At 43.8% G+C, this 19,491-nt stretch overlaps 2 protein-coding genes across 4 annotated transcripts in view; one reads left to right on the forward strand and one right to left on the reverse strand.

Annotated features, from left to right (window-relative positions):
• Positions 1-205: 205 nt before the first annotated feature.
• Positions 206-16,366, reverse strand: LOC107308285 (protein POLR1D). Its single transcript, XM_015852056.2, has 3 exons — positions 16,226-16,366; positions 8,126-8,200; positions 206-1,584 (listed from the first exon to the last, which is right to left on the reverse strand). The coding sequence occupies exons 1-3, from the start codon at positions 16,249-16,251 to the stop codon at positions 1,299-1,301; spliced, it is 387 nt and encodes a 128-aa protein (XP_015707542.1). The 5' UTR covers positions 16,252-16,366; the 3' UTR covers positions 206-1,298.
• Positions 16,367-16,572: 206 nt separating this feature from the next.
• Positions 16,573-19,491, forward strand: part of LNX2 (ligand of numb-protein X 2) — a 53,402-nt gene continuing 50,483 nt past the window's right edge. For 2 of the 3 annotated variants that reach the window (XM_032442151.1, XM_032442150.1), the window contains exon 1: positions 16,577-16,695. The gene's annotated coding sequence lies outside the window, so the exon portion shown is untranslated. Of the gene's footprint in view, positions 16,696-19,491 lie in introns of all 3 variants that reach the window. The other variant, XM_015852055.2, reaches the window with a different exon arrangement.

Raw genomic sequence — 19,491 nt, forward strand, 5'->3', positions numbered from 1 at the left:
CACATCTCCACGCTGGTTTCCCCATTTCCTAATTAAACACAATCCTTCCAAGAGGGACAGGTACGCATAGCAAGATGAGGTATAGATGTGCCTATAGGTGGCACTCTTGCCCTGACACAACACTGAAGGACCACCAAGCATCAGCGCTAGTTTCTGTTAAACAACAGACACCCAATTCAGTTCAGAAACTTACTAAAACCGTAAATACCACGAAGCGCTTTTAATGAACAATTTAAGTTTTATTGTCGACACACTCGTAAACCGAAACCTATGTTCAAAACCAACATACTTCTGAGAACATCAAAATATAAAGTATTTCACACAGAAGTTTGTTACTGGAACACAAACAGAAACAAAAAGATGTAGAATACACTGATGTGTATTGTACGTGCTCAAAGTCACAAGTTTAACAACTGTACTACCAAAAAATTGCGTCAGTGTTTTGGAAAGTATTTGATTGTTCTTCAGTATCTCCTCTGCATTTCTAGTTTTACACATTTACTTGGGAACTTTACAGCAGTGGACAGAGACACGATAATTTTGTCTTCACGGTTTGTTTTGAAAGCACCATGACAACAGACTGTTCAAACTACTTCCTTACACAGGGAAATCTAAACAGAGACAATTATTGCAGTTATGGCTTTTCAGGGGTAACATTTATTATTATCCATGATAGATTTGTGAATATACAACACACAAGATCAGTATTTCCTAGTAGTCCTTCCTAGAAAGCAGTGTTGCTCATTTAAAATCTGTTCTTTTTATACTGTCTAAAGAAACCAAACTCTAATATTCTATATAAAACATATGTGCTTGGCCAAGCATTGACCAATTTTCCTTTCTTCTAGATACTGTAAAACTAAATTAATCCAAACAAGCAAAACTTCTCAATTGGTTAAGCAGCAAAGAAGTTCTGCTAACTTTATACAATTGATAGACTTAAGCTTAATTTAATTCTTTTTTTTTCCAAAAGGATAATATGACTAAACAAATTGTATCAGACAGTGACACACACATTCCTCTCTATTAAAGACCCTAAGCTTAGTCAGAAACAAGGAAAGGAGTAAAAGGAAGGGAATGTCTGTTCTCAGAGAACTGAAAGATTTATGCTGCACTTCACTTTTCTCTTAAAGGTCCTGAATAAAAGTTTTATAAAGCTATCTCTAGCTACTTCTCACACAAGTAGCCTGTTCAAAAATCAATTCTGAACAGCATCTCCTTCTGAAAAAGACCAAAACATCCCTGCAGTCTGATGTCTAATGACATTCTTGGCTTGTACAACACATATTCACTTGTCCTCATCGTTTGCTAGATCGCTTTTCATACTTATCCTTTGTGTGCTGGCTCCTGCTTCGGTGCCTAGGAGGAGAGTAGCTGACTCTCCTTCTGGACTGAAAGCTGGGTGTGTATGGGTGAATTCTGTGTTTCTTTGGTTTTTCTTCTTTCCTGCTTTTGTTCGGCTCCTGCTCTTTGCTGACTTCCTTTTGCTCACTTTCTTGGTCTTGCTCTTTCTGAGATGGCAATGTGTTTTTGATGGTATTAATAAGAAATCTTTTGTTTGCACCAGCAAGAGGACATTTCAACCTGTAAAGACATAAGAGAAGCAATCAAAAGACAAGATAAAAGCATCCTGAGACAAAACCAAGAGTCTAACTTCAATAATTTTAAGACTTGTTTGTGTTTTGGCTTTCCTTGCATGCCACCTAGTGTAAGCTCTCAGTACAGAAAGAGACGCTCAAGGTTGTCTCCATTCTTCCTTTACCTTATTTTGTAGAATAAAGGTTATTTTACTTTGGTGCAAGGAAAATCCACATGATTTTCACAAGGCAGCAGGAAGCAGATGGGGCAATGCTCATGTTTACCATGCTCTTTGTAAGGTAACAATATATTAGTTTGTCAGTGCTTAACTATTCAGGAAACAAATATTTAAGAACATTCTGAGTCAAATGAGAATGTTCTACAAGCCTATAATGCTGTCTGTAGTAGATTAAATAAACTGAAGTATTTAGAAAGTAAAAAGAAACATTTGCATGATTCTTGCACATAATTTATGAGCTTGTTTTAGTAAACACATACTCTATGTTGCATTTATCCTCTTGGTATCAGTTCTACACTTATTCCCAATTTTTCCTCTCTTAAGAGAATGGAATGAAAACAATACAGCTTTGAATATCTGCCTTTGAACGGGGCATTGTATGTACTTCAGATCTGCCTATTAAGCACTACTTGTTCTTGTCCTCAAAGAACTTAGAGCCATTTTAGAGGTATGCATTAAACAACCACATTGTTTCATTTCTGCTATATGTTTCTTGACATTCTGACACCATAGTTTAGAGCCTTGTAGATTTCATCCATATAAATCTACATTATTTTCATAAAGTAAAAAAATGCCTTGGCTTGGAAGGGACCTGAAAGATCACCCAGTTCCAACCCTCTGCTGTGGGCTGGGCTGCCACCCAACAGCTCGGGCTTCCCAGGGCCTCATCCAGCCTGGCCTTGACCACCTCCAGACATCCACAGCTCTCTGGGCAGACTGAGCCAGTGTCTCACCACCCTCTGTGTAAAGAATTTCCCCTCGACATCTAATCTAACTCTCCCATCATTTAATGTAAAAGCTGTTCCCCATTGTCCTGTCATTTTCTGCCCATGCTGAAAGTTGGTCTTCTTGCTGATTAGCTCCTTTCAAGTACTGCAAGTCCACGGTGAGGTCAAATCTAGCTTAAAGAAAAAGAATAATAATTAAGATGCTTTGTATAGATGTTTTATAAACTAGGGAGAGTGTTATTATGTATTAGGTGTATTACTGAGTGCAAGAATACAGCTAACATTTGTCAGTAGAAGAGTGCTTCCATTTCAAGCAACATCAGCTAAGAACATGGCAAACAAAATTCCACGGCAAAGGCTATGCAAACACCAGCCAACATCCAAGTCCTCTGCACATCTTATGCCAGCATTGAACTGTTGTATCTCAATGCTTCCTACCAGGAAGCTTTCTCTAGGATGCATTCAGGTACAAGCTATTTTATGTTTGCCTCTTTCCTCTTCCTTTTCTTAAAAGCTAATCTATTGATTAAGCACTAACATATATAGCACCAGAATGAGATAGTCTACCCTAAATAAATCCATTTTGCTGAAGTATTTATTTCTTTCTGGCACTAGGAGTGCTGCCTGAGCTATACTAAGAATGAAAACTGATGAGAAACGCAGGAATTCAGGGTTGGTGAAGAGATTCCATTAATTCACTATCACAGTGATAAAAAACGAGCCCCTGGGGTTTCATGGAACAGCAGTAAGTCATAGCACCAAAGAGAAACATCAGTTTCACTGGCCTCAGACTTTAACAAAGCACTCCATGTAAATTCTGAAGTACCGGGAAGAAAGCTCAGCCTATGCAAGGTGGATCACAACCTTCTGGCTATGGAACTGTCCCACAGAACAAACTGCAAAAAGCTTTGAATAAGTAAAGACATTAAAAGAGCATTAAGGTATAAACTCAAACTTGCCTGAAGCAGAACTGCAGGCACGACCATGAATGCACACTACAATTCTAAAGCAATCAAGTTTTGCAGATTCAGTTTTGCAGCAAAGCATTCAGTGTAACAGTTTACTTGCTGTATTTACACAAAGAATTCCATCTCCCTCCAAAGACAAGTCTTACAACCCCTCGCATTTCTCTGCTATGCAATGATGAAATGGCAACTTCACAGTTGAAGCAAGAAAAAGAGGCACAAACCATTCTTGCACACATACATCAAGCCTTACTCTCCCTTATGTCTTCAGTTCTATGCAATAATCATCTTACTTTTCAGCCAATGTCTGCTGTCAAGTTTAGCACAGTAGTTCAGTGCACAAGTGCACATTATGGCTTCTTCTCAGTAAAACCCACTAACACTGCTTAAGATGCTGAAGTGCTCTGACCATAACATTTCAACATACTTATGTCACAATGTCCATCTGTACCTCATTCCTCCACCTCCTTATAGCTACGTGAAAAAGATGCTGTAGAATCACATTGCAGCGTTTCCGTATAATGACCCAACACCTATTCAAAGACCAGATGCAACACTGCCTATCTCTGTTCCTATGCCCTCAAATCTTTCTTATTATTTCACGTTCTGCAGTGTTTCTGGCCAACTGATTCGGTATTGGCCACAAAACTATATATAGGCATAAAACTAATCTCTTTGCAAGAAAGAGGGCTAAAGATAATTCAGTGCTTCCAACATTTATCTATTTCTTCCAATTTCATCTGCTCTGACAATGCAGAGCTGAACAAGCCATCCCAAAATATCCTGTTTTCCATATCTTATTTTAGGAAGCCAGTTCAGCCTTAGTTCATTTGGTACCAGGATCCTTCAAGAACAGATCCATACACCAGAAGACAAAATAATTAGAGTCTCTAGAATGTGTCCCCACAGTCACTTTTGCAGCATTTTAACTGACATTCTCAAAGCAGAAAAAACCCTTAAACTGAAACCTAACTCCACTGCTATAAGGAAGCTTACTAATTACATACATAGGATTGACAAAATCTTTAAGGAAAGCTGAGCTTCTTGCTTGATTCTACCCAAAAACACATTGTGCAAATCCCCAAATATAGCTTTACTCCATTCTGTGTCAATCACCCTCTGCTGAATCAAGAATACTTGTACGCATTAGCACAGATTGGGGGCTGACCTGCTGGAGAGGAGCTCTATAGAGAAGGACCTGGGTGTTCTGCTGGGGAGCAGGATGACCATGAGCCAGAAGTTTGCCCCTGTGGCCAAGGCCAATAGGATCTTGCGGTGCCTTACAAAAAGCATGGCAAGCAGATGCAGGGAGGCGATACTACTCCTCTGCAGTGCCCTGATGAGGCCACATCTGGAGTGCTGAGTCCAGATCTAGACTCCCCAGTTCAAAACAGAAAACTTCTAGAGAGACTCCAGTAGACTGCCACAAAGATGATCTGAGCCTGGAGCATCCCCCATATGAGGAAAGGCTGAAATACCTGGGGCAGTTCAGCATGGAGAAGATAAGGCTGAAAAAGGATCTCATCAGCACTTATAAATATTAAAGGACTGGAGTTAAATGGATGGGGCCAGGCTCTTTTCAGTGGTGTGCAGTGACATCCCATCTTGGACCCAGTTGGCCCTTTAAGTGTTAACTTCCAGACAGTTGCTCTAATGTCTTTTCTTATCTCAGAAATCACATAATCCTAATAGCGTCACAGAAAGTTACCTACTCTTCTTTTTCCTCAATTCTTCTATCCCGCATAGGCTTCCCATAGGTTGTAGCTCTTCCAACGCAGCTCCAACATGGCTCTATACCACAGGGCCTATCATTTCAGGCACATACTGCTTCAGCACAGCAGATCCCTTGGAACTTCTCTGACACTGGGCTGAGCTCTGCTCACAGAGGCCACTCTCAGAGCCCCCTCACCTCACTCCAGCAAAATCTTGCCATGTAAACCCAATACACACATCCACAAGTCTCAAGTAACTCTTCACAAAGTTTTTGCTTAGTGTCAGTGTCCATCTCCTTGCTGGGACAAGCAGTCCCAAAGCAGCATTCAGAGCCTTGCTCGCTAAGGTTTTACTGCCAGCAACACCCACCAGGAGACTCTACTCTTTTGTAATGGTATGTACAACAGAGTTTTCTGTGAACAGCACCTTGACACACACTTCTCTTTAATAACTAATTCCTGTCAAATACCACTGGCATATTTCCTTGTATCCAAGAACTGCTGGAGAGCAACATAAACTGGAATCTGTCAAGTATGAGCAGTAGCTGCATTTGCCTCTCCTCTCATCCAAAGAAAGATGGCAAAACCAATCTTCTTTTCATAGGTCCAGTTACTTGATGGCCTTATGGTAGATCTTCCCAGGAGTTCTACACTGCTCCTCCAAGACTCTGGTAACAAAACGCTGAGGTAATCCCACAGGTCTTTGTGTGTGCACCACACCTGTAAGCATTTTGAGTTTGGCAAGGAAGGGAGGATTCATGTTCGACCCATTAATACTGTGCTTTAATGAAGTTGGTGATGATCTCATCTGCTTGCTTCTTTGCTTTCCTAGATTCAGTCTTTCAACATATATTTTCATGAACTAGCTTTTTTGTTCACTTCATTCAGCATCCACAAAGCTCAAAACAGCAGCTATATTCTTTTCAGTAATTTACAGTTGCAAGAGTATACATCAGCACTGGATGTAATCTCTGAAGCCCTATGGGATTTACTGTTTAATGTTGTTTACATCTAATGGAATTTTGCTGCACTAAAATACTCAGCTTTGTACAGTCTCCAGGGATTTTTCTCTCTTTGAGAGAACTGTCATATACAAAAATATCACCTGTCAGTGCAGAATACCCTGAGCTGCAGGCTGTTAGAAGCTGGGACTGTAAACTGAGGATGTACTGCTATTGTCTCATACCATTCTTGCCCCATTTCCTAGACCCTAACTATTGGTCACTGATGCAGACAGGGCACTGCAGAGCTGGACCCCTTGTTTGAGTCAGTACAATACAGCGATTACGTTTCTCTGCAGTTAAGAAGATCCTTCAACAATCTCAGTTCAGGTTATCACTGTGCCAAAACTCACGTCAATAGCTCTTCTCTTCCTTAACCATTCCTGGCAATCCTCTTCTCCTACATTTTGAGCACAACTCTGGCCCAACCAGCTGCTATTGCAAAGAACAGGTCACCCTCTGCTATGTCTCTGGGCATCAGATGTTTGTAAACCACATGTTAATCCCCTTTGCCAGTAACCACAGACAGCTGAGTGGGACCTTTGCTCTCACACAGACAAGGAATAAGAAATGGCCAGGAGTAGAGGCCCATGTACACTCCTGGAAGATATTCCAGTCTTCACAAATGGTAGCAAAGTCAGAGAGCGATGACAGAATATCTTCCAGAAGAAACCTTCCACACCTGGAATTAACCTGCAAATGTTTGGGTGCACACAACACTTCACAGTGCTAATTATCTGCACAGGTTTATCTGGTGAATTGGCAAGGCTCACAGAGGACAAGCAGGCTGCATTAGTAAAACTGTAACCACTCTGGGAGGTTAAATCATTTTAATTATTCTCATATAAAGGGTATAAATCACATCCCTAGCAGAAATATTGAGTAAAAATTACACACACGCACTAAACATTTGTCTAGAGAACATAAAGGGTTGTGTTTTTGAGCAAGACAACTTTCATCTCTTCAGAGCCACTAAAACAAACATAGCTAAGAAATCAGCTGTGAGTTCATAAACAGCACAGGCTTATCTTGTAGAGGAAGCCAGACCTTATTTACAAATGAGTTTACCACAGTCAATTGGTGTATTGCTTGTGTGAACATCCCTAGATCCAATAGCCTCTTATCAAAGCTATATACGTTTCTTTAAGATAAATTACTCTTTTCACCGTGTTATTTTTTCTTTAATTGCAATTATAATATATATAATATATATATATATAATAATATATATACTATTCCATTATAATCTACCTGTAAAACCTGAAATATTGCACTGAAGACCTACCATCATATTTCACATCAGATTTAAATACTGATACCTTCTTCCTCACTTGCTAAACAATTTAGCCTCTGCATTATAGAGCTTTTATAGTATAACAAAAAAAAAGCCTCCTTCCAAAAGACAGGTTATAGATTTTGTTTAGCTGAAATTTATATGTGGATTCTCTGCTAGAGGATAATTTATTATTTTTATTGTTTTGGATGCAAAGGCTTCTTTCCTGTGCTATCAATTCTTTCAATTTAAGCAGGATCCAACCAAGTAACATATGGCCAGCATGAGAGTACATATATATTGATATATTTATATTTATAAAGACTCAGAGTTCTGACCTAAACTTCAAAACATAATTCAATCTAGAGTAGTAAGGAAATACCACTCAGGATGCAACATCCAGCTCTCCAATTACTTTGCCTTCAACACATTCAGCCAAGCAATTTTATGCTGGCAGAATTGTCCTCAGCTTCTTTATTATCTGGGCTCTAATTTTGCCCAGACAAATTAATACCTGGGTGAAGAAAATATTTAAACATGATGCAAATTAAAACATAAAGACTTCTGTCACCCATTAAATACAACATTTATTTTGGCATCAGTCGTTCAGTTCCTTTTGACACAACTTACCAGCCCATTGCTCCCATTGTTTCAGCCCTGGTTCTCCCACGTTTTGCCTCCTTCAGTAACTCTTCCACAGCCTTCCTAAAATGAGGAGAGGAAAAGAGTTACAACTTAAGGAAAAAAAGAACTTATTACTTCGTGTGTTTATGTGAATAAAGGGGGAAAGCTTTTTGTTTAATTCTTTACAGGGAAGAAAGAGGAACTGTTGCAAACACAACAACTGCAATATTGATTTTCAACAGGAGAGTAGAAGTAAAGTGCATGGAACCAGTACGCTACTTTAAAAAGCACAGCCCACACACAAGGTTTTTGGGAACACTCTCCCCTGCTGTTACTTTGGTCCTTCCTCAGTCCTTCAACCATAGCAGATCTATTTTGAACACAATTAGACAATACCAGTAAAATACCAAGCAGCCAACCAACTATTTCTATCACTACATCCACCAGTTGTTAAACTGTACCAGTTCTGGTTCAATGGTAGAAGAAAGGAGCTCATCTCTGTGCTTATGAACAGCTTCCATTCAAAAAGGACTTCACATTACCAGGATCTTCTGGAACAAACCAGCCAGTTGAACACAAAAGCAATTAAATAACTATGCTGACTTAAAAACTCATTGGAGAATGCAGCTTATGCAAATTGTAGCTAATTCCCACAGTGTCAATCTTTTCAGTTCTCTTTTCACATTAATTTCAATTTCAAATAAAACTTTAATAACTGCTCAACAGTACGTGGTTGAAGTTAATGGGAAAGCCAATTAGGAATTAAAGTGAGTCATTTATTTCATAAATTGGATGCATAAGCTAACAATTAGATTAGTTAACTGCAAGCAACTATAGATGTCACCCAGCAAGAACTGTGAGACAGAATAGGAGAGCTATGCACCTGGCTATAAACCCACAACACGAAGCTAAGCATTAACAGTACTGATGTGGGTAGGACTGAAGGCTCAAGGAACTGAAAGCAGGAGGTAATCAAGAGCTGAGCAGTGCTCAGCTCTTCCAGTTGTGGTGTGGCAGAATGGCCTTGTGTAACCAAGAGCATCACCATCTACCTAGTGCAAGAAAAGAAAGTTATGAGTTCTTGAGCTTCCACACAAAACAGAAAATGTCTTCGCTTTAATTGAATCATAGAATCACAAAGTTGGAAAGGACCTATGAGATCATCTAGTCTGACCATCCTCCCATCACCATTGCTATACCACAAGCCACTAAACCGTATCTTGAAGCTCCTCATCCAGACTCCTCTTGAACACTGCCAGGGACGGCAACTCCACCACCTCCCTGGGCAGCCATTCCAGTGCCTGACCACTCTCTGAGAGAAGAAATCTTTCTTATGTCTAATCTAAACCTCCTCTGATCCAACAGGACCCATTTCCTCGGGTCCTGTTTGTTGCCTTGGAGAAGAGGCCAAACCCCTCCTCATCACAGCCTCCCTTCAGGAAGTTGTAGAGTGCAATGAGGTCTCCCTTGAGCTTCCTCTTCTCCAAGCTATACAACTCCAGCTCCCTGAGCCGCTCATCATAAGACTTGTGCTCCAGACACCTCACAAGTTTTGTTGCCCTTTTCTGGACACGTTCCAGGGCCTCAATGTCTTTCTTGTAGTGAGGGGCCCAAAATTGAACACAATACTCGAGGTGTGGCCTCACCAGTGCTGAGTACAGGGGGATGATTACCTCCCTGCTCCTGTTGTCCATATTATTTCTGATACAGGCCAGGATGCATTGGCCACATGGGCACATTGTTGGCTCATGTTCCACTGAGCATCAACCAACACCCCCAGGTCCCTTCCCTCTTCTCAGTCTCCCAGCCACTCAGCCCCAAGCCTACAGCGCTGCATGAGGTTATTGTGGCCTAAGCACAGGACCTGGTGCTTGGCCTTGTTGTACCTCATCCCATTCAACTCAGCCCAGCAATCCAGATTATCTAGATCCCTCTGAAGTGCCTTCCTACCCTCAGGCAGATCGACACCACCTCCCAACTTGGTGTCATCTGCAAGAACAGAGAATTCAGCAATTCTGGTGGTTGCTTTGCCCAAGACATTCCCCAGCCTTCACATCACTCACCAGTCCTTCACTGTTAGTGAAGAACAGGTCTAGCAGGGCACCACCCCGGTAGGCTCTCGTACCAGCTGCATAAGGAAGCTATCTTCCACACACTCCAGAAGACTCTTAGACTGGCAAAGTCTACCCCTCTTCAGTTTGTTATGGTCTCAACATAAGTTTTCCCAGCTCCATTCATGAGGACTGGCTGCTGACATTTTATATGCACACACACGTTTTCTTCTGCATTGCTTTTGGGCAATGTTTTGCTTTATCCTGGTAAGAGAAAACAAACAGGTGCTAAATGGCTTCAGTGTAACATGCACTAAAGTACAACCACTCTTTGTATAACTGCCTGCAGTTCTGCATGGGCAAATTTTATACTTAATCTGTCATTGAGGTGCTTCCTGACTTCAGAGCAATTTACAGCAAGTACTGTTTTAACTGAAGACTTCCAAACAAACTTCTGGAATCAGCCATTGATCCTTAAAGAGCATGGGAATAACCCTTGATCAACCTGTGTGTCTGAATAGAGCCCTTCATTTCAAGGAGAAATGAATCCATCCAGAAAAAGAGATCTATGCCAGGCAGATACGCAGATACTCACAGACTACAAGATGCATTTGAAATGTCTGCAGAATAAAGAGCCCATGGGAACAACAGCAGGGAAACGCACCAAAAACTGCTGTGTTATTTGTCCATTCACTCATCTATTAATGACACATTGGCTTAAGGTCTCTCATAGAAGTGCCTCCAAGGTTATCAGTATGATCTGAGCAGCAGCTGTGCTTGGGGTACTTCAAGTCCCTTTTTAAGCACATATTTCCCTGCAATGGCATTCAGCACATCTGCTCATTCACAGAAATGGAGCATCAGCACATTAAGCTGTTGTGTCAGAGTTATGCATACCTAGATGCAGCAGTGTCCTCTCAACCCACCCAGGTGCAGCTGCATTCCCAGGTGAGAGCAGAGGGTTGTGTGGTACGGCCTAGTACTGCAAGGAGTGTAAGAAATGCAGGCTCAGCCACCAAAAGGTAGCAGATGTCACACGCTTTGTGGAAGCAAAAGGTATTTTTCCTCTCCAGACTTAGAATTTACTACCTGGGCAGCATGAACTTGTTCAGAGAGAGCACAGCAATAGCACGCAGCCTCCAAAAACCTGTTCTGGGCCTTCAAACAGAAGCACCAGACAAAGGGAAGGAAAGAGGGGATAAAACTCTTCCCCACCGTTAATGCTGTAGCTGCCAGATTTTGTGACTGTAAGAAATCCATATAGCAGTCAGATTAAAAGCCGCTATATCTGCCACTGTTTTATTTAAAAAATCATAAACCAAAGCATTTCGGCTATAAAACACTAATAAAACACACATCAATATTGTAAACAGCCATAGTTCAGCTTCAGTGGAAACATCAGGATAAATTAATACGGTGATATCAATTCTATTAACTTGGGTAGGAATTGCAAGCCATAAACGATGAGATATTATTTTGCAATGTTTATATCACTGATCAGACTGACTTGGCATCTGCCTTAGCAGCCTTGAGTCAACATCTTCAGCTCCTAACAGAATTTATGCCATAATACTGTCTTTTACTATTATTGTTATGCCTAATCACTGCATCTTCACAAAGACCTTCTGACGTGCACAGACCAAGGGAAAAAAACACTCAGATCATCTTTGAAACGATGTGTTTCCACTCACTGGACCCACATTCTCCACATAAGTAAGTTAAAAGCTATGCAAACAGGGATTTTACTTTGCTTTTAAAGGCCTCTTGGGACTCAGCATTCCTCCCTGTCTTCATTTTTACAGCTCGGTTACAACTCAAGCATTTCTGTAGCCAGCAGATTCAGTTCCAAGAAGAACAACATAAACAAAGGGAAAGCAGCACACAGCTTTCACATGAGAAGAACCCAAAGAGATGGAAATCATGAGTGGAAAATGAAGGGCAGGGGCATATTTGAGAGCACAGTAATCATTCTGGCACCTCTCATAGCAAGGATAGCAAGCACTATTTTGAATTCATGGCAGCTCTTCTTGAGCAATCACGTTTTGCTGAACAATAGAGTAACGTGAGAGTGTAGGTGTACAGATGCTTTCTATCTTCATGAGTATTGTCCAAGACCTATTTACATTTCTGAAGGATGAGATTTTGTCATCTATATTCCAAGGCCACAGGCAAAACTTCTACCTCATAAACTCTATCAGTTTGTATTATTAAACGCACATGCCCTAAGAATGGGAGAATGTTAAGCTCCAAAGTCAGGCAAAATCACATCTGCTCTCTATTCTTCTTTCAAGGACTGGGCTTCATCATTCATCTGAAAGAATAAATTTATAAACTGAAATATGGATGGCAAACAAGTACATGAGATACAGCTACAGGCAATGAAAACACCACATAGAGACCGTCAAATGCTTCTAATTATAGACAAAACTGTTAGGGGAAAATAAATCATGCTGGGTCCGGCAGCCTGGGAGAGCCTTACAGCTCTGTGCCCCAAGTCCAACTTGCAGCAAAGCTGAAAATCCATAGCCAGCAGGCACACACACACACTGCAGGCATGCGGGACCCTCTCTCACTGCACTAGTTGCCACCCAGTGGCATAGTGTCACCCACTCCAGTCTCCCCAGGTGCTGGCAGCAACCTGACAGCTCTTGGTCCCAGCTCAGCTGCTGGCAACACAGACACAAGGTCCCTCTGACCCTGCTCCGACTCCCAGGTACTGCACTCACAGGCCCACAGAACAGAGCCCTCACGCAGGAAAGAGCTGGAAAGGAATTTCAGGCAGGACAGACCATGCATGGCCAGACACATGTAACTGCCAGCAGCCTGTTCGCAGGTGACCACTCCTTTTTATTCCCTTACTCATTTATTTTTCCCTTCCTAAATCACCTACATCAACCCCTTTCCCTGCCTTTGGTTTCCCCCTAAACATCCCATAATAAGCCTTGAGCAACCTTGAAATGCTCCTCCTCAGCATCTCACATGTCCCATATCCCAGGCAGCAACATCCTTCAGTCCCAAAGGTGCTGCAGCACTGAGTCACTGCAATAGATGGAGGTGCTCATCCCTCCTGTCCTGGCCTTGGGCTTCTGGTGCCCTGTGGGTTGGTGGCACCAGGGATGGGGGAGCTGGAATAAGGTGGTGTGTAGGGCCTCCTGCTGCCCTTATACCTCCACAAGCACAAAAGTTCACTAACACTGCCACTGCCATTCATGTAATCATCTTATTATTCAAGACCTCAAAGAACTGCAATGGTAAAGTACTTACTGCAATCAGGATGCCAGAAAAGAAGCCTAAGCCAGAACACTCAGAGCAAGGATAAATTAAGGCACAAATACACCCCAAAGTTCTCAATGTGGAGCATCTTTGCCTTTGAACATACATGGGGCATGCTGACACAACCATCTTTCGTAGATCAAGATTGTAGCTTGTTTAAATATTCCATTTGTCAGTCTCATAAGTGCTATTTTCAGAACATTTCCACGCTGATATTCTCAACAGTGAAGATACCACTTAATCTAATCTGAAACAATATCAGCTTGCAGACCAATTTTTGCCATAGGAGATAGGGAAAAAATGGGAAATAATGACCTAATTACGACATTTCTATTTTTACTGTTAAAAACAATAGCAAGAAATGTCAATTAATTTTACCAAGGTGCAAAGCTTACTTGTTAAGGAGTGTAATTAGGACATCTGTGCAGCAAGATGGCTATGAATTCTCAACTCAACAAGAGGCTTCTTGTTACTAAACCCAGTAATGGTCTTGGAATTTAGAACAGTATCCCCTTTAGGAAACACTTACTACCGAGATGATGCTCCAAGAAGGCTTGGTAGGCAATTCTAATAAGATTCTGAAATATTTATAGCTAATGAGAGGCAGATCTGACTATAGAACAGTTTTGATACATGGTAATATAAAATCTCTTCCTTTACACTGTCAGAGAAACCTCATTTTTTTTTTCTCCCTGTGCTTCCAACAAAGACACAAAGCACAGAGACCATTTAGAAGGGGAGGTGGGGGAGGAAGAGATGGGGATATGCAGTAGAAATTAAGTAGCAAAAGCAAGTACACATGCTTATAGCAGAAACAACCAGCCTCTGGTAGCTGATCCATAAGGTTTATAGTAGTGACTATTGGGTATACCTTAACATCATCATTATACACTAACAGGATTAATCCCAGAATTTCCTTAGGATCACAAGATATTTCTGGCTTACAGTCTGGATCTGCACTGACATACCAGAGGAAAAAACACCAGCTTATGCTTCCAACAAAGGTTATTGGGTGAAATGGGAAATAACTCAGTAAAATGCAGTGAACAGTAATATTTCACTGATTTTAAGACTACTCCTTATTTTTTAAATCCATACTATGCAAGAGTTGCACTGTAACCTGCAGGTGAGCATTCCCCTTCTACAGAGACTCCTATGAAGTGAAGAAAGCATCAGATGCAAGATGAAGCATGAGTCAGACATGGAAAAACAAGGCAAGCTGGATGAAGACTCTTCCTAAACAACTATAGATAAGTAGCTTCTCTTAGCAGATCCCAGTCTGGAATGTTAAGAAACAAAACTTACTTCAGACCTGAAAAAACACATACAAAAATAGTTATAGTTCCCACAGTACCTCTGGACAGCCTGTGCCAGTGACGTGCCACTCCCTAAGTAAAGAATTTCCTCCTAATATCTGACCTAAGACTTCTCTCTTCTAGTTTAAAACCGCTCCCCATTTTCCTACTACTACCTGTGTAAAACTTTTAGTCTCCCTCCTGCTTATAAGCTCCCTTTAAGAAGTGGAAACACAAAGCACTGGCTGCAAGCAAAAAGTGCTTAGGTTTGGAGTGGCACTAACAAAAAGAGCATTTGTGTCTATATAGAAAGAAGCTTTAATAATTAAACTGATGATCTGAGTGAGGAAGTGCCCTACCAAGAATTAAGGCTTCTTGGAAAGCATTACATTCTCTATCCCCCCCACCACCCCAGTGGCATCATACGTATCTCATTTCAAAGATGTGGTAGATCTAAGCTGAAAGAAGTGACTTAACAGAGAATCACTTCCACTAGAAGGGATCCCTTAAGGTCACCTGCTCCAACCCACTGAAATGAACAGGGATATCTAGAGCTAGATCAGAGCCCTGTCAAGCCTGGCCTTGAGAGCTTCCAGGGACAGAGCATCCACCACCTCCCAGGGTAACCTGTGCCAGTGCCTCACCACAATGATTGTAAAGGAACTTCTTCCTTACATCCAATCTATGTCTCCACTCTCTTGCTTTGAAACCATATCCCCCTGTCCTACTGCAACAGACTCTGTTAAAGCATCTGTCCCCTTCTTTCTTATAGACCCCCTTCACATACTGAAAGGCCATTCTCAGGTCATCCTGGAGCCTTCTCTTCTCCAGGCTGAACAGCCCCAGCTCTCTCAGCCTGTCCTTGTAGGAAGGCATTCCATCCCCTGGGTCATTCTGTGGCCCTCCTCTGGATGTGCTCCAACAGCTCCATGTCTCTCCAGTACTTCAGGTGAGACCTCACCAGCACAGAGCAGAGGGGCAGGATCACTCCCTTGGCCAGCTGGCCATGTTGCTTTGGATGCAGCACAGGTTGGCCTTCTAGATTGCCAGGGCACATTGCTGCTCATGTTTAGCCTGTGATCCAGCAGTACCCCCAGGTCCTTTTTAGCAGGCCTTCCCATCAGCACTCTCAAACACATTTCTTAAAAGTTATGAGACGGAACCATGAGATTCTCAGCCATCACTTCGCTGTAACAGTTCCATGCAGCTGCTTGCAAAAAGTTCAGCCTCTACGCGTTAACCAAATAACTTTAACCACCCATTTATACGACTTTTAAATCTCTCGCGTATAAATGACATTACAAGAGCGGTCCGCATTACGCAGAGATGCGTAGCAATGGGCTGAGGGCTCAGGGCCGAGCACAGGCCGCACAAGCCAGGCCCTACAGGCCGGGAGCCGACACAGGACCAGCCCCAAGGCCTCACTGGCCCTACAAGCGCAGCCCAGAGCGAAGGAGAACCCGCAGCACAGTACGGCCGCCCCTCACCTCTCCAACTCCAGATCCTCCTCCATGGCAGACTACAGCCCGGCTCCTCACGCTGACACAGACGCCATAGCCGCTCTCAGCCCAGCTCCTCGAGGCGGAGCGAGCAGGCGCAGCTCCGGATCCGGCGGGGAGGGGGCGGTGCCGGGCGGGGCGGGGATGGAGCCCTGGCGGCAGCGCTGCCCACCCCGCCCCGCCCCGCCCCGCCCCGCCCCGGGTTGCGCTCCGTAGGGCGGAGGGTCCCTCCCGGCCCGGGGCTGCGGTGCGTCCCGCCTCGGCCGCTCCGCCATAGGCTGAGCCGGCCCCGCGCCCGGCCCCGCGCCCCGGGGCTGCCGCCGGAGTGGCGGAGCGCGGCGTCACTTACGCTGCCCCGGGGGAGGCGGGGAGCGGGGCCGGGCGGTGGGGAGGGAGGCGCCGCGCCGAGTGGCCGCCCGGAGTTCGGCTGCCGCCGTGAGGAGCCGGGTGCCGCCGTGGTAAGTCCGTGCCCCGCAACGCGCTCGGTCCCCTGGGGGCGGCCCGGCCCCTCGTTGCGCTCCGCGGGGCGGGGGCCTCCCCCGGGACAGGGCCGGGCCTGCGGCGGGGCCTGCGGGGCCGCAACAAGTGCGGGAGGGGGAGAGCAGCGCCGGGCCGCTTCGGGGAGTTGTGCTGGAGCCGTGACTCCGGAGTCGCGTTACCGCTGCCTGGGGAGGGCGGAGGGCAGGGAGAGTTGTGGGCAGCGCCGGAGCGCACACATCGATGCCAGGCTGCTCTTTTCTCTCCCCTCTCGTTTAAACCGAAGGTGCGGTTGGAAAACTTGCAGTGCGGCGCCTTGTGAACTTTCCCGAGGCGTGCCGTGTTACTGCTCCTCGCTGTGTGTTGGTGCTCAGCCGAGCGGGTAGGGAGTGCTATGGCACTGACAGGCTGCTCGGCCCCATGGGGCTCCTGTGACCACGCTCCCGGTGCGGGGCGTTGGTTGTTTCCTGCTGTAGGAATCCACCATTAAGTACGCCCGAGCTTCGTTTAATTCCTATTTTAATTACGTGATCTCGTTGCTCTCTGTGTGCGACGGGAAAATGACACGGATCGGCTTTGGGTCGTGTTTGATGCTCTCTGGAAATGCACTCCTGCTCGTAAACGCATCAGAGCTTTTGCTCAGCAGAGACCCAGATCCGAGCTGGGCCCCCGTTAAAGTAAATGAGTGATTTCTGTGTGTCTGCAAACCATTGTCTTCCTTTGGGCTCCACGAAGCTTTGCTGTAAGCTTCAATCCCACCGCAGATCAGGGAGCTTAGGGGGAGCATCAGATGGCTCCGGTTAGCGGCTGTGCACTTGGGAGCAAACACGGCGGTGCCATATGCTGCCGTGACTTCATTACCATCCCTCCAGAGACAAGGTTTGTGAGCACACCTTTGGGAACAACAAAACCGACTGGGACCTTCTTGCATTGACTTCTAAAGTGAGGAATCCCCTCTTTCCTGAAGCCAGTTCTATATGGTTGACTCCAAATGCAGGGAATTGTAAGGATTGCAGTTGTGCTCAACTAAGGTTTTGTTGGCTTTTGAAGTTCTTTATATTAAAGAAAAATATCATGCTTTTAAGTGCTTGTATTATTGAAATTCTAAAATCTTGGAATAAGTGCCTATAAAATGCACATTTTTTTCTTTAATGAGAGCTTTCTATAATGAACTTGTAACTGTCCTGGCTTCTAGTTCTGGTCTGTGACTTCAGCAAGAGATAATCCAGGGCCTTGGACTTGGGTCTACAATGGTTAAATCAACATTATTGCCTAAGGCAGGCTTACATCTTTCATTAACCAAAGCATCATTTAATATTAAGCTGCAGCTTAACAGTGGACTTTGCAAGAGAAATGCCCGCAGCTTCCTGGGTGAAAAGTTCTGCTCTCTTGAGACAGTGAGGTTCATTTAAAAATGAAGCCTATGAAAACCTATTACGCATAAATGCTGGCTTTGATACTGCTGGTTTTTGTGTACATTGGGCATTTGCTCTCACAGGAGCCTTGGTGACCTCAGTAAAACCTGGCATTGCCATGAGCCTTTACCCGCACTGCGTGGCCTCTGAGCCTCAAACTGGGGGTCTGTTTGTGCGCTTGTCTCACTGAAAGCAGTAGAGGTTTGTTGGCTTCCAGCTATAACACTGGAAAATATCCCCCCTCTTTTTAAAATCTCACTTTTTCCTGTGCTCTTAAAATGAATGGCTTGATGTAGCTGAAAGCTACTGTTAAGGAGATGTGGTAACCAGTGATATCACTTTAAAAGTGAAGTGTTTAAGCGTATGATATATATTAGATATTGGATTAATACAAATTGGTGTCATAAATCAGCCCGATGCTGCTTGCTTAAAAAGCCGTGAGATATTATGGTCTGCAATGGGTAAGAAAGCAGCACTCGTGCTGTGCTAAGATGCTCCCTGGTGTAAGAGGCGCCTGGTGACTGATCAGATGCAGCTGTGGCCTGTCTCCGGGACTGGAAAATTCTCAGTTGGTTTGGTCTGCAGAAACAACTTAACATGGCACCGTCAAGTCTTGTGGTTCTTAATTGTTTTATTAGGTCAGTGGCGTTTGCTGAGGAGCTGCAGGGCATGTTGCAGATGAAAATTCTTGTAAATATCATGAATGATGTACTTGCTACACTGTGGTATCCACAGAGCAATAAAAACCCATCAAATTGTGGTGTGTGCTTTTTTCTGTCCCCAATTCTACAGATCTGTGTACTTACATATGTTTAATTCTAAGCATCCAAGTATTTCTTTTGGAATTAGTGGGCCTGTTCTTAGGCTTAGCGCTAAGCCTGCATGTAAACGTTTTCAGGGTCAGGATTTATATTCACAAAGTTCATAGGCTAAACCTGTCATGTGTTTTCATACTGACCGCGCTCTCTTTTGCATGTAACAGTACAAGTGGCTGTTGGCTCCTGGCTTGGCAACGAGAGATGCTGCCTGCTCTGTGGGTGCAGGTTGGGCTGGACCAGGATGCTCTGATGTGCTGCCAGCAGCTGCTGTGTCCATCAGGTTGTTGTGGTGGCGCAGGCTTGCCTGGATGTCTGCCCCTTTTGATCTCTAAGCTCTATGTTTTAATCAGCCCATCCCTTAGTGGTGGTCAAGGCCAGGTTGGATGAGGCCCTGGGAGTGAGGAGTAAGCTGTTCCTTTCTTATTACTAGCTTGTAGGTAGGATCTTTCTTGGGTTATCCTAAAACTAGTCAGAGGTGGCTGTGTACCTCTATTTCAGTGCAACTCTAAGATCAAATAATCTGCGAAAAGAGAAGGTTCTAAGT

Source organism: Coturnix japonica, chromosome 1 (genome assembly GCF_001577835.2).
Source record: "Coturnix japonica isolate 7356 chromosome 1, Coturnix japonica 2.1, whole genome shotgun sequence".
NCBI lineage: Eukaryota > Metazoa > Chordata > Aves > Galliformes > Phasianidae > Coturnix > Coturnix japonica.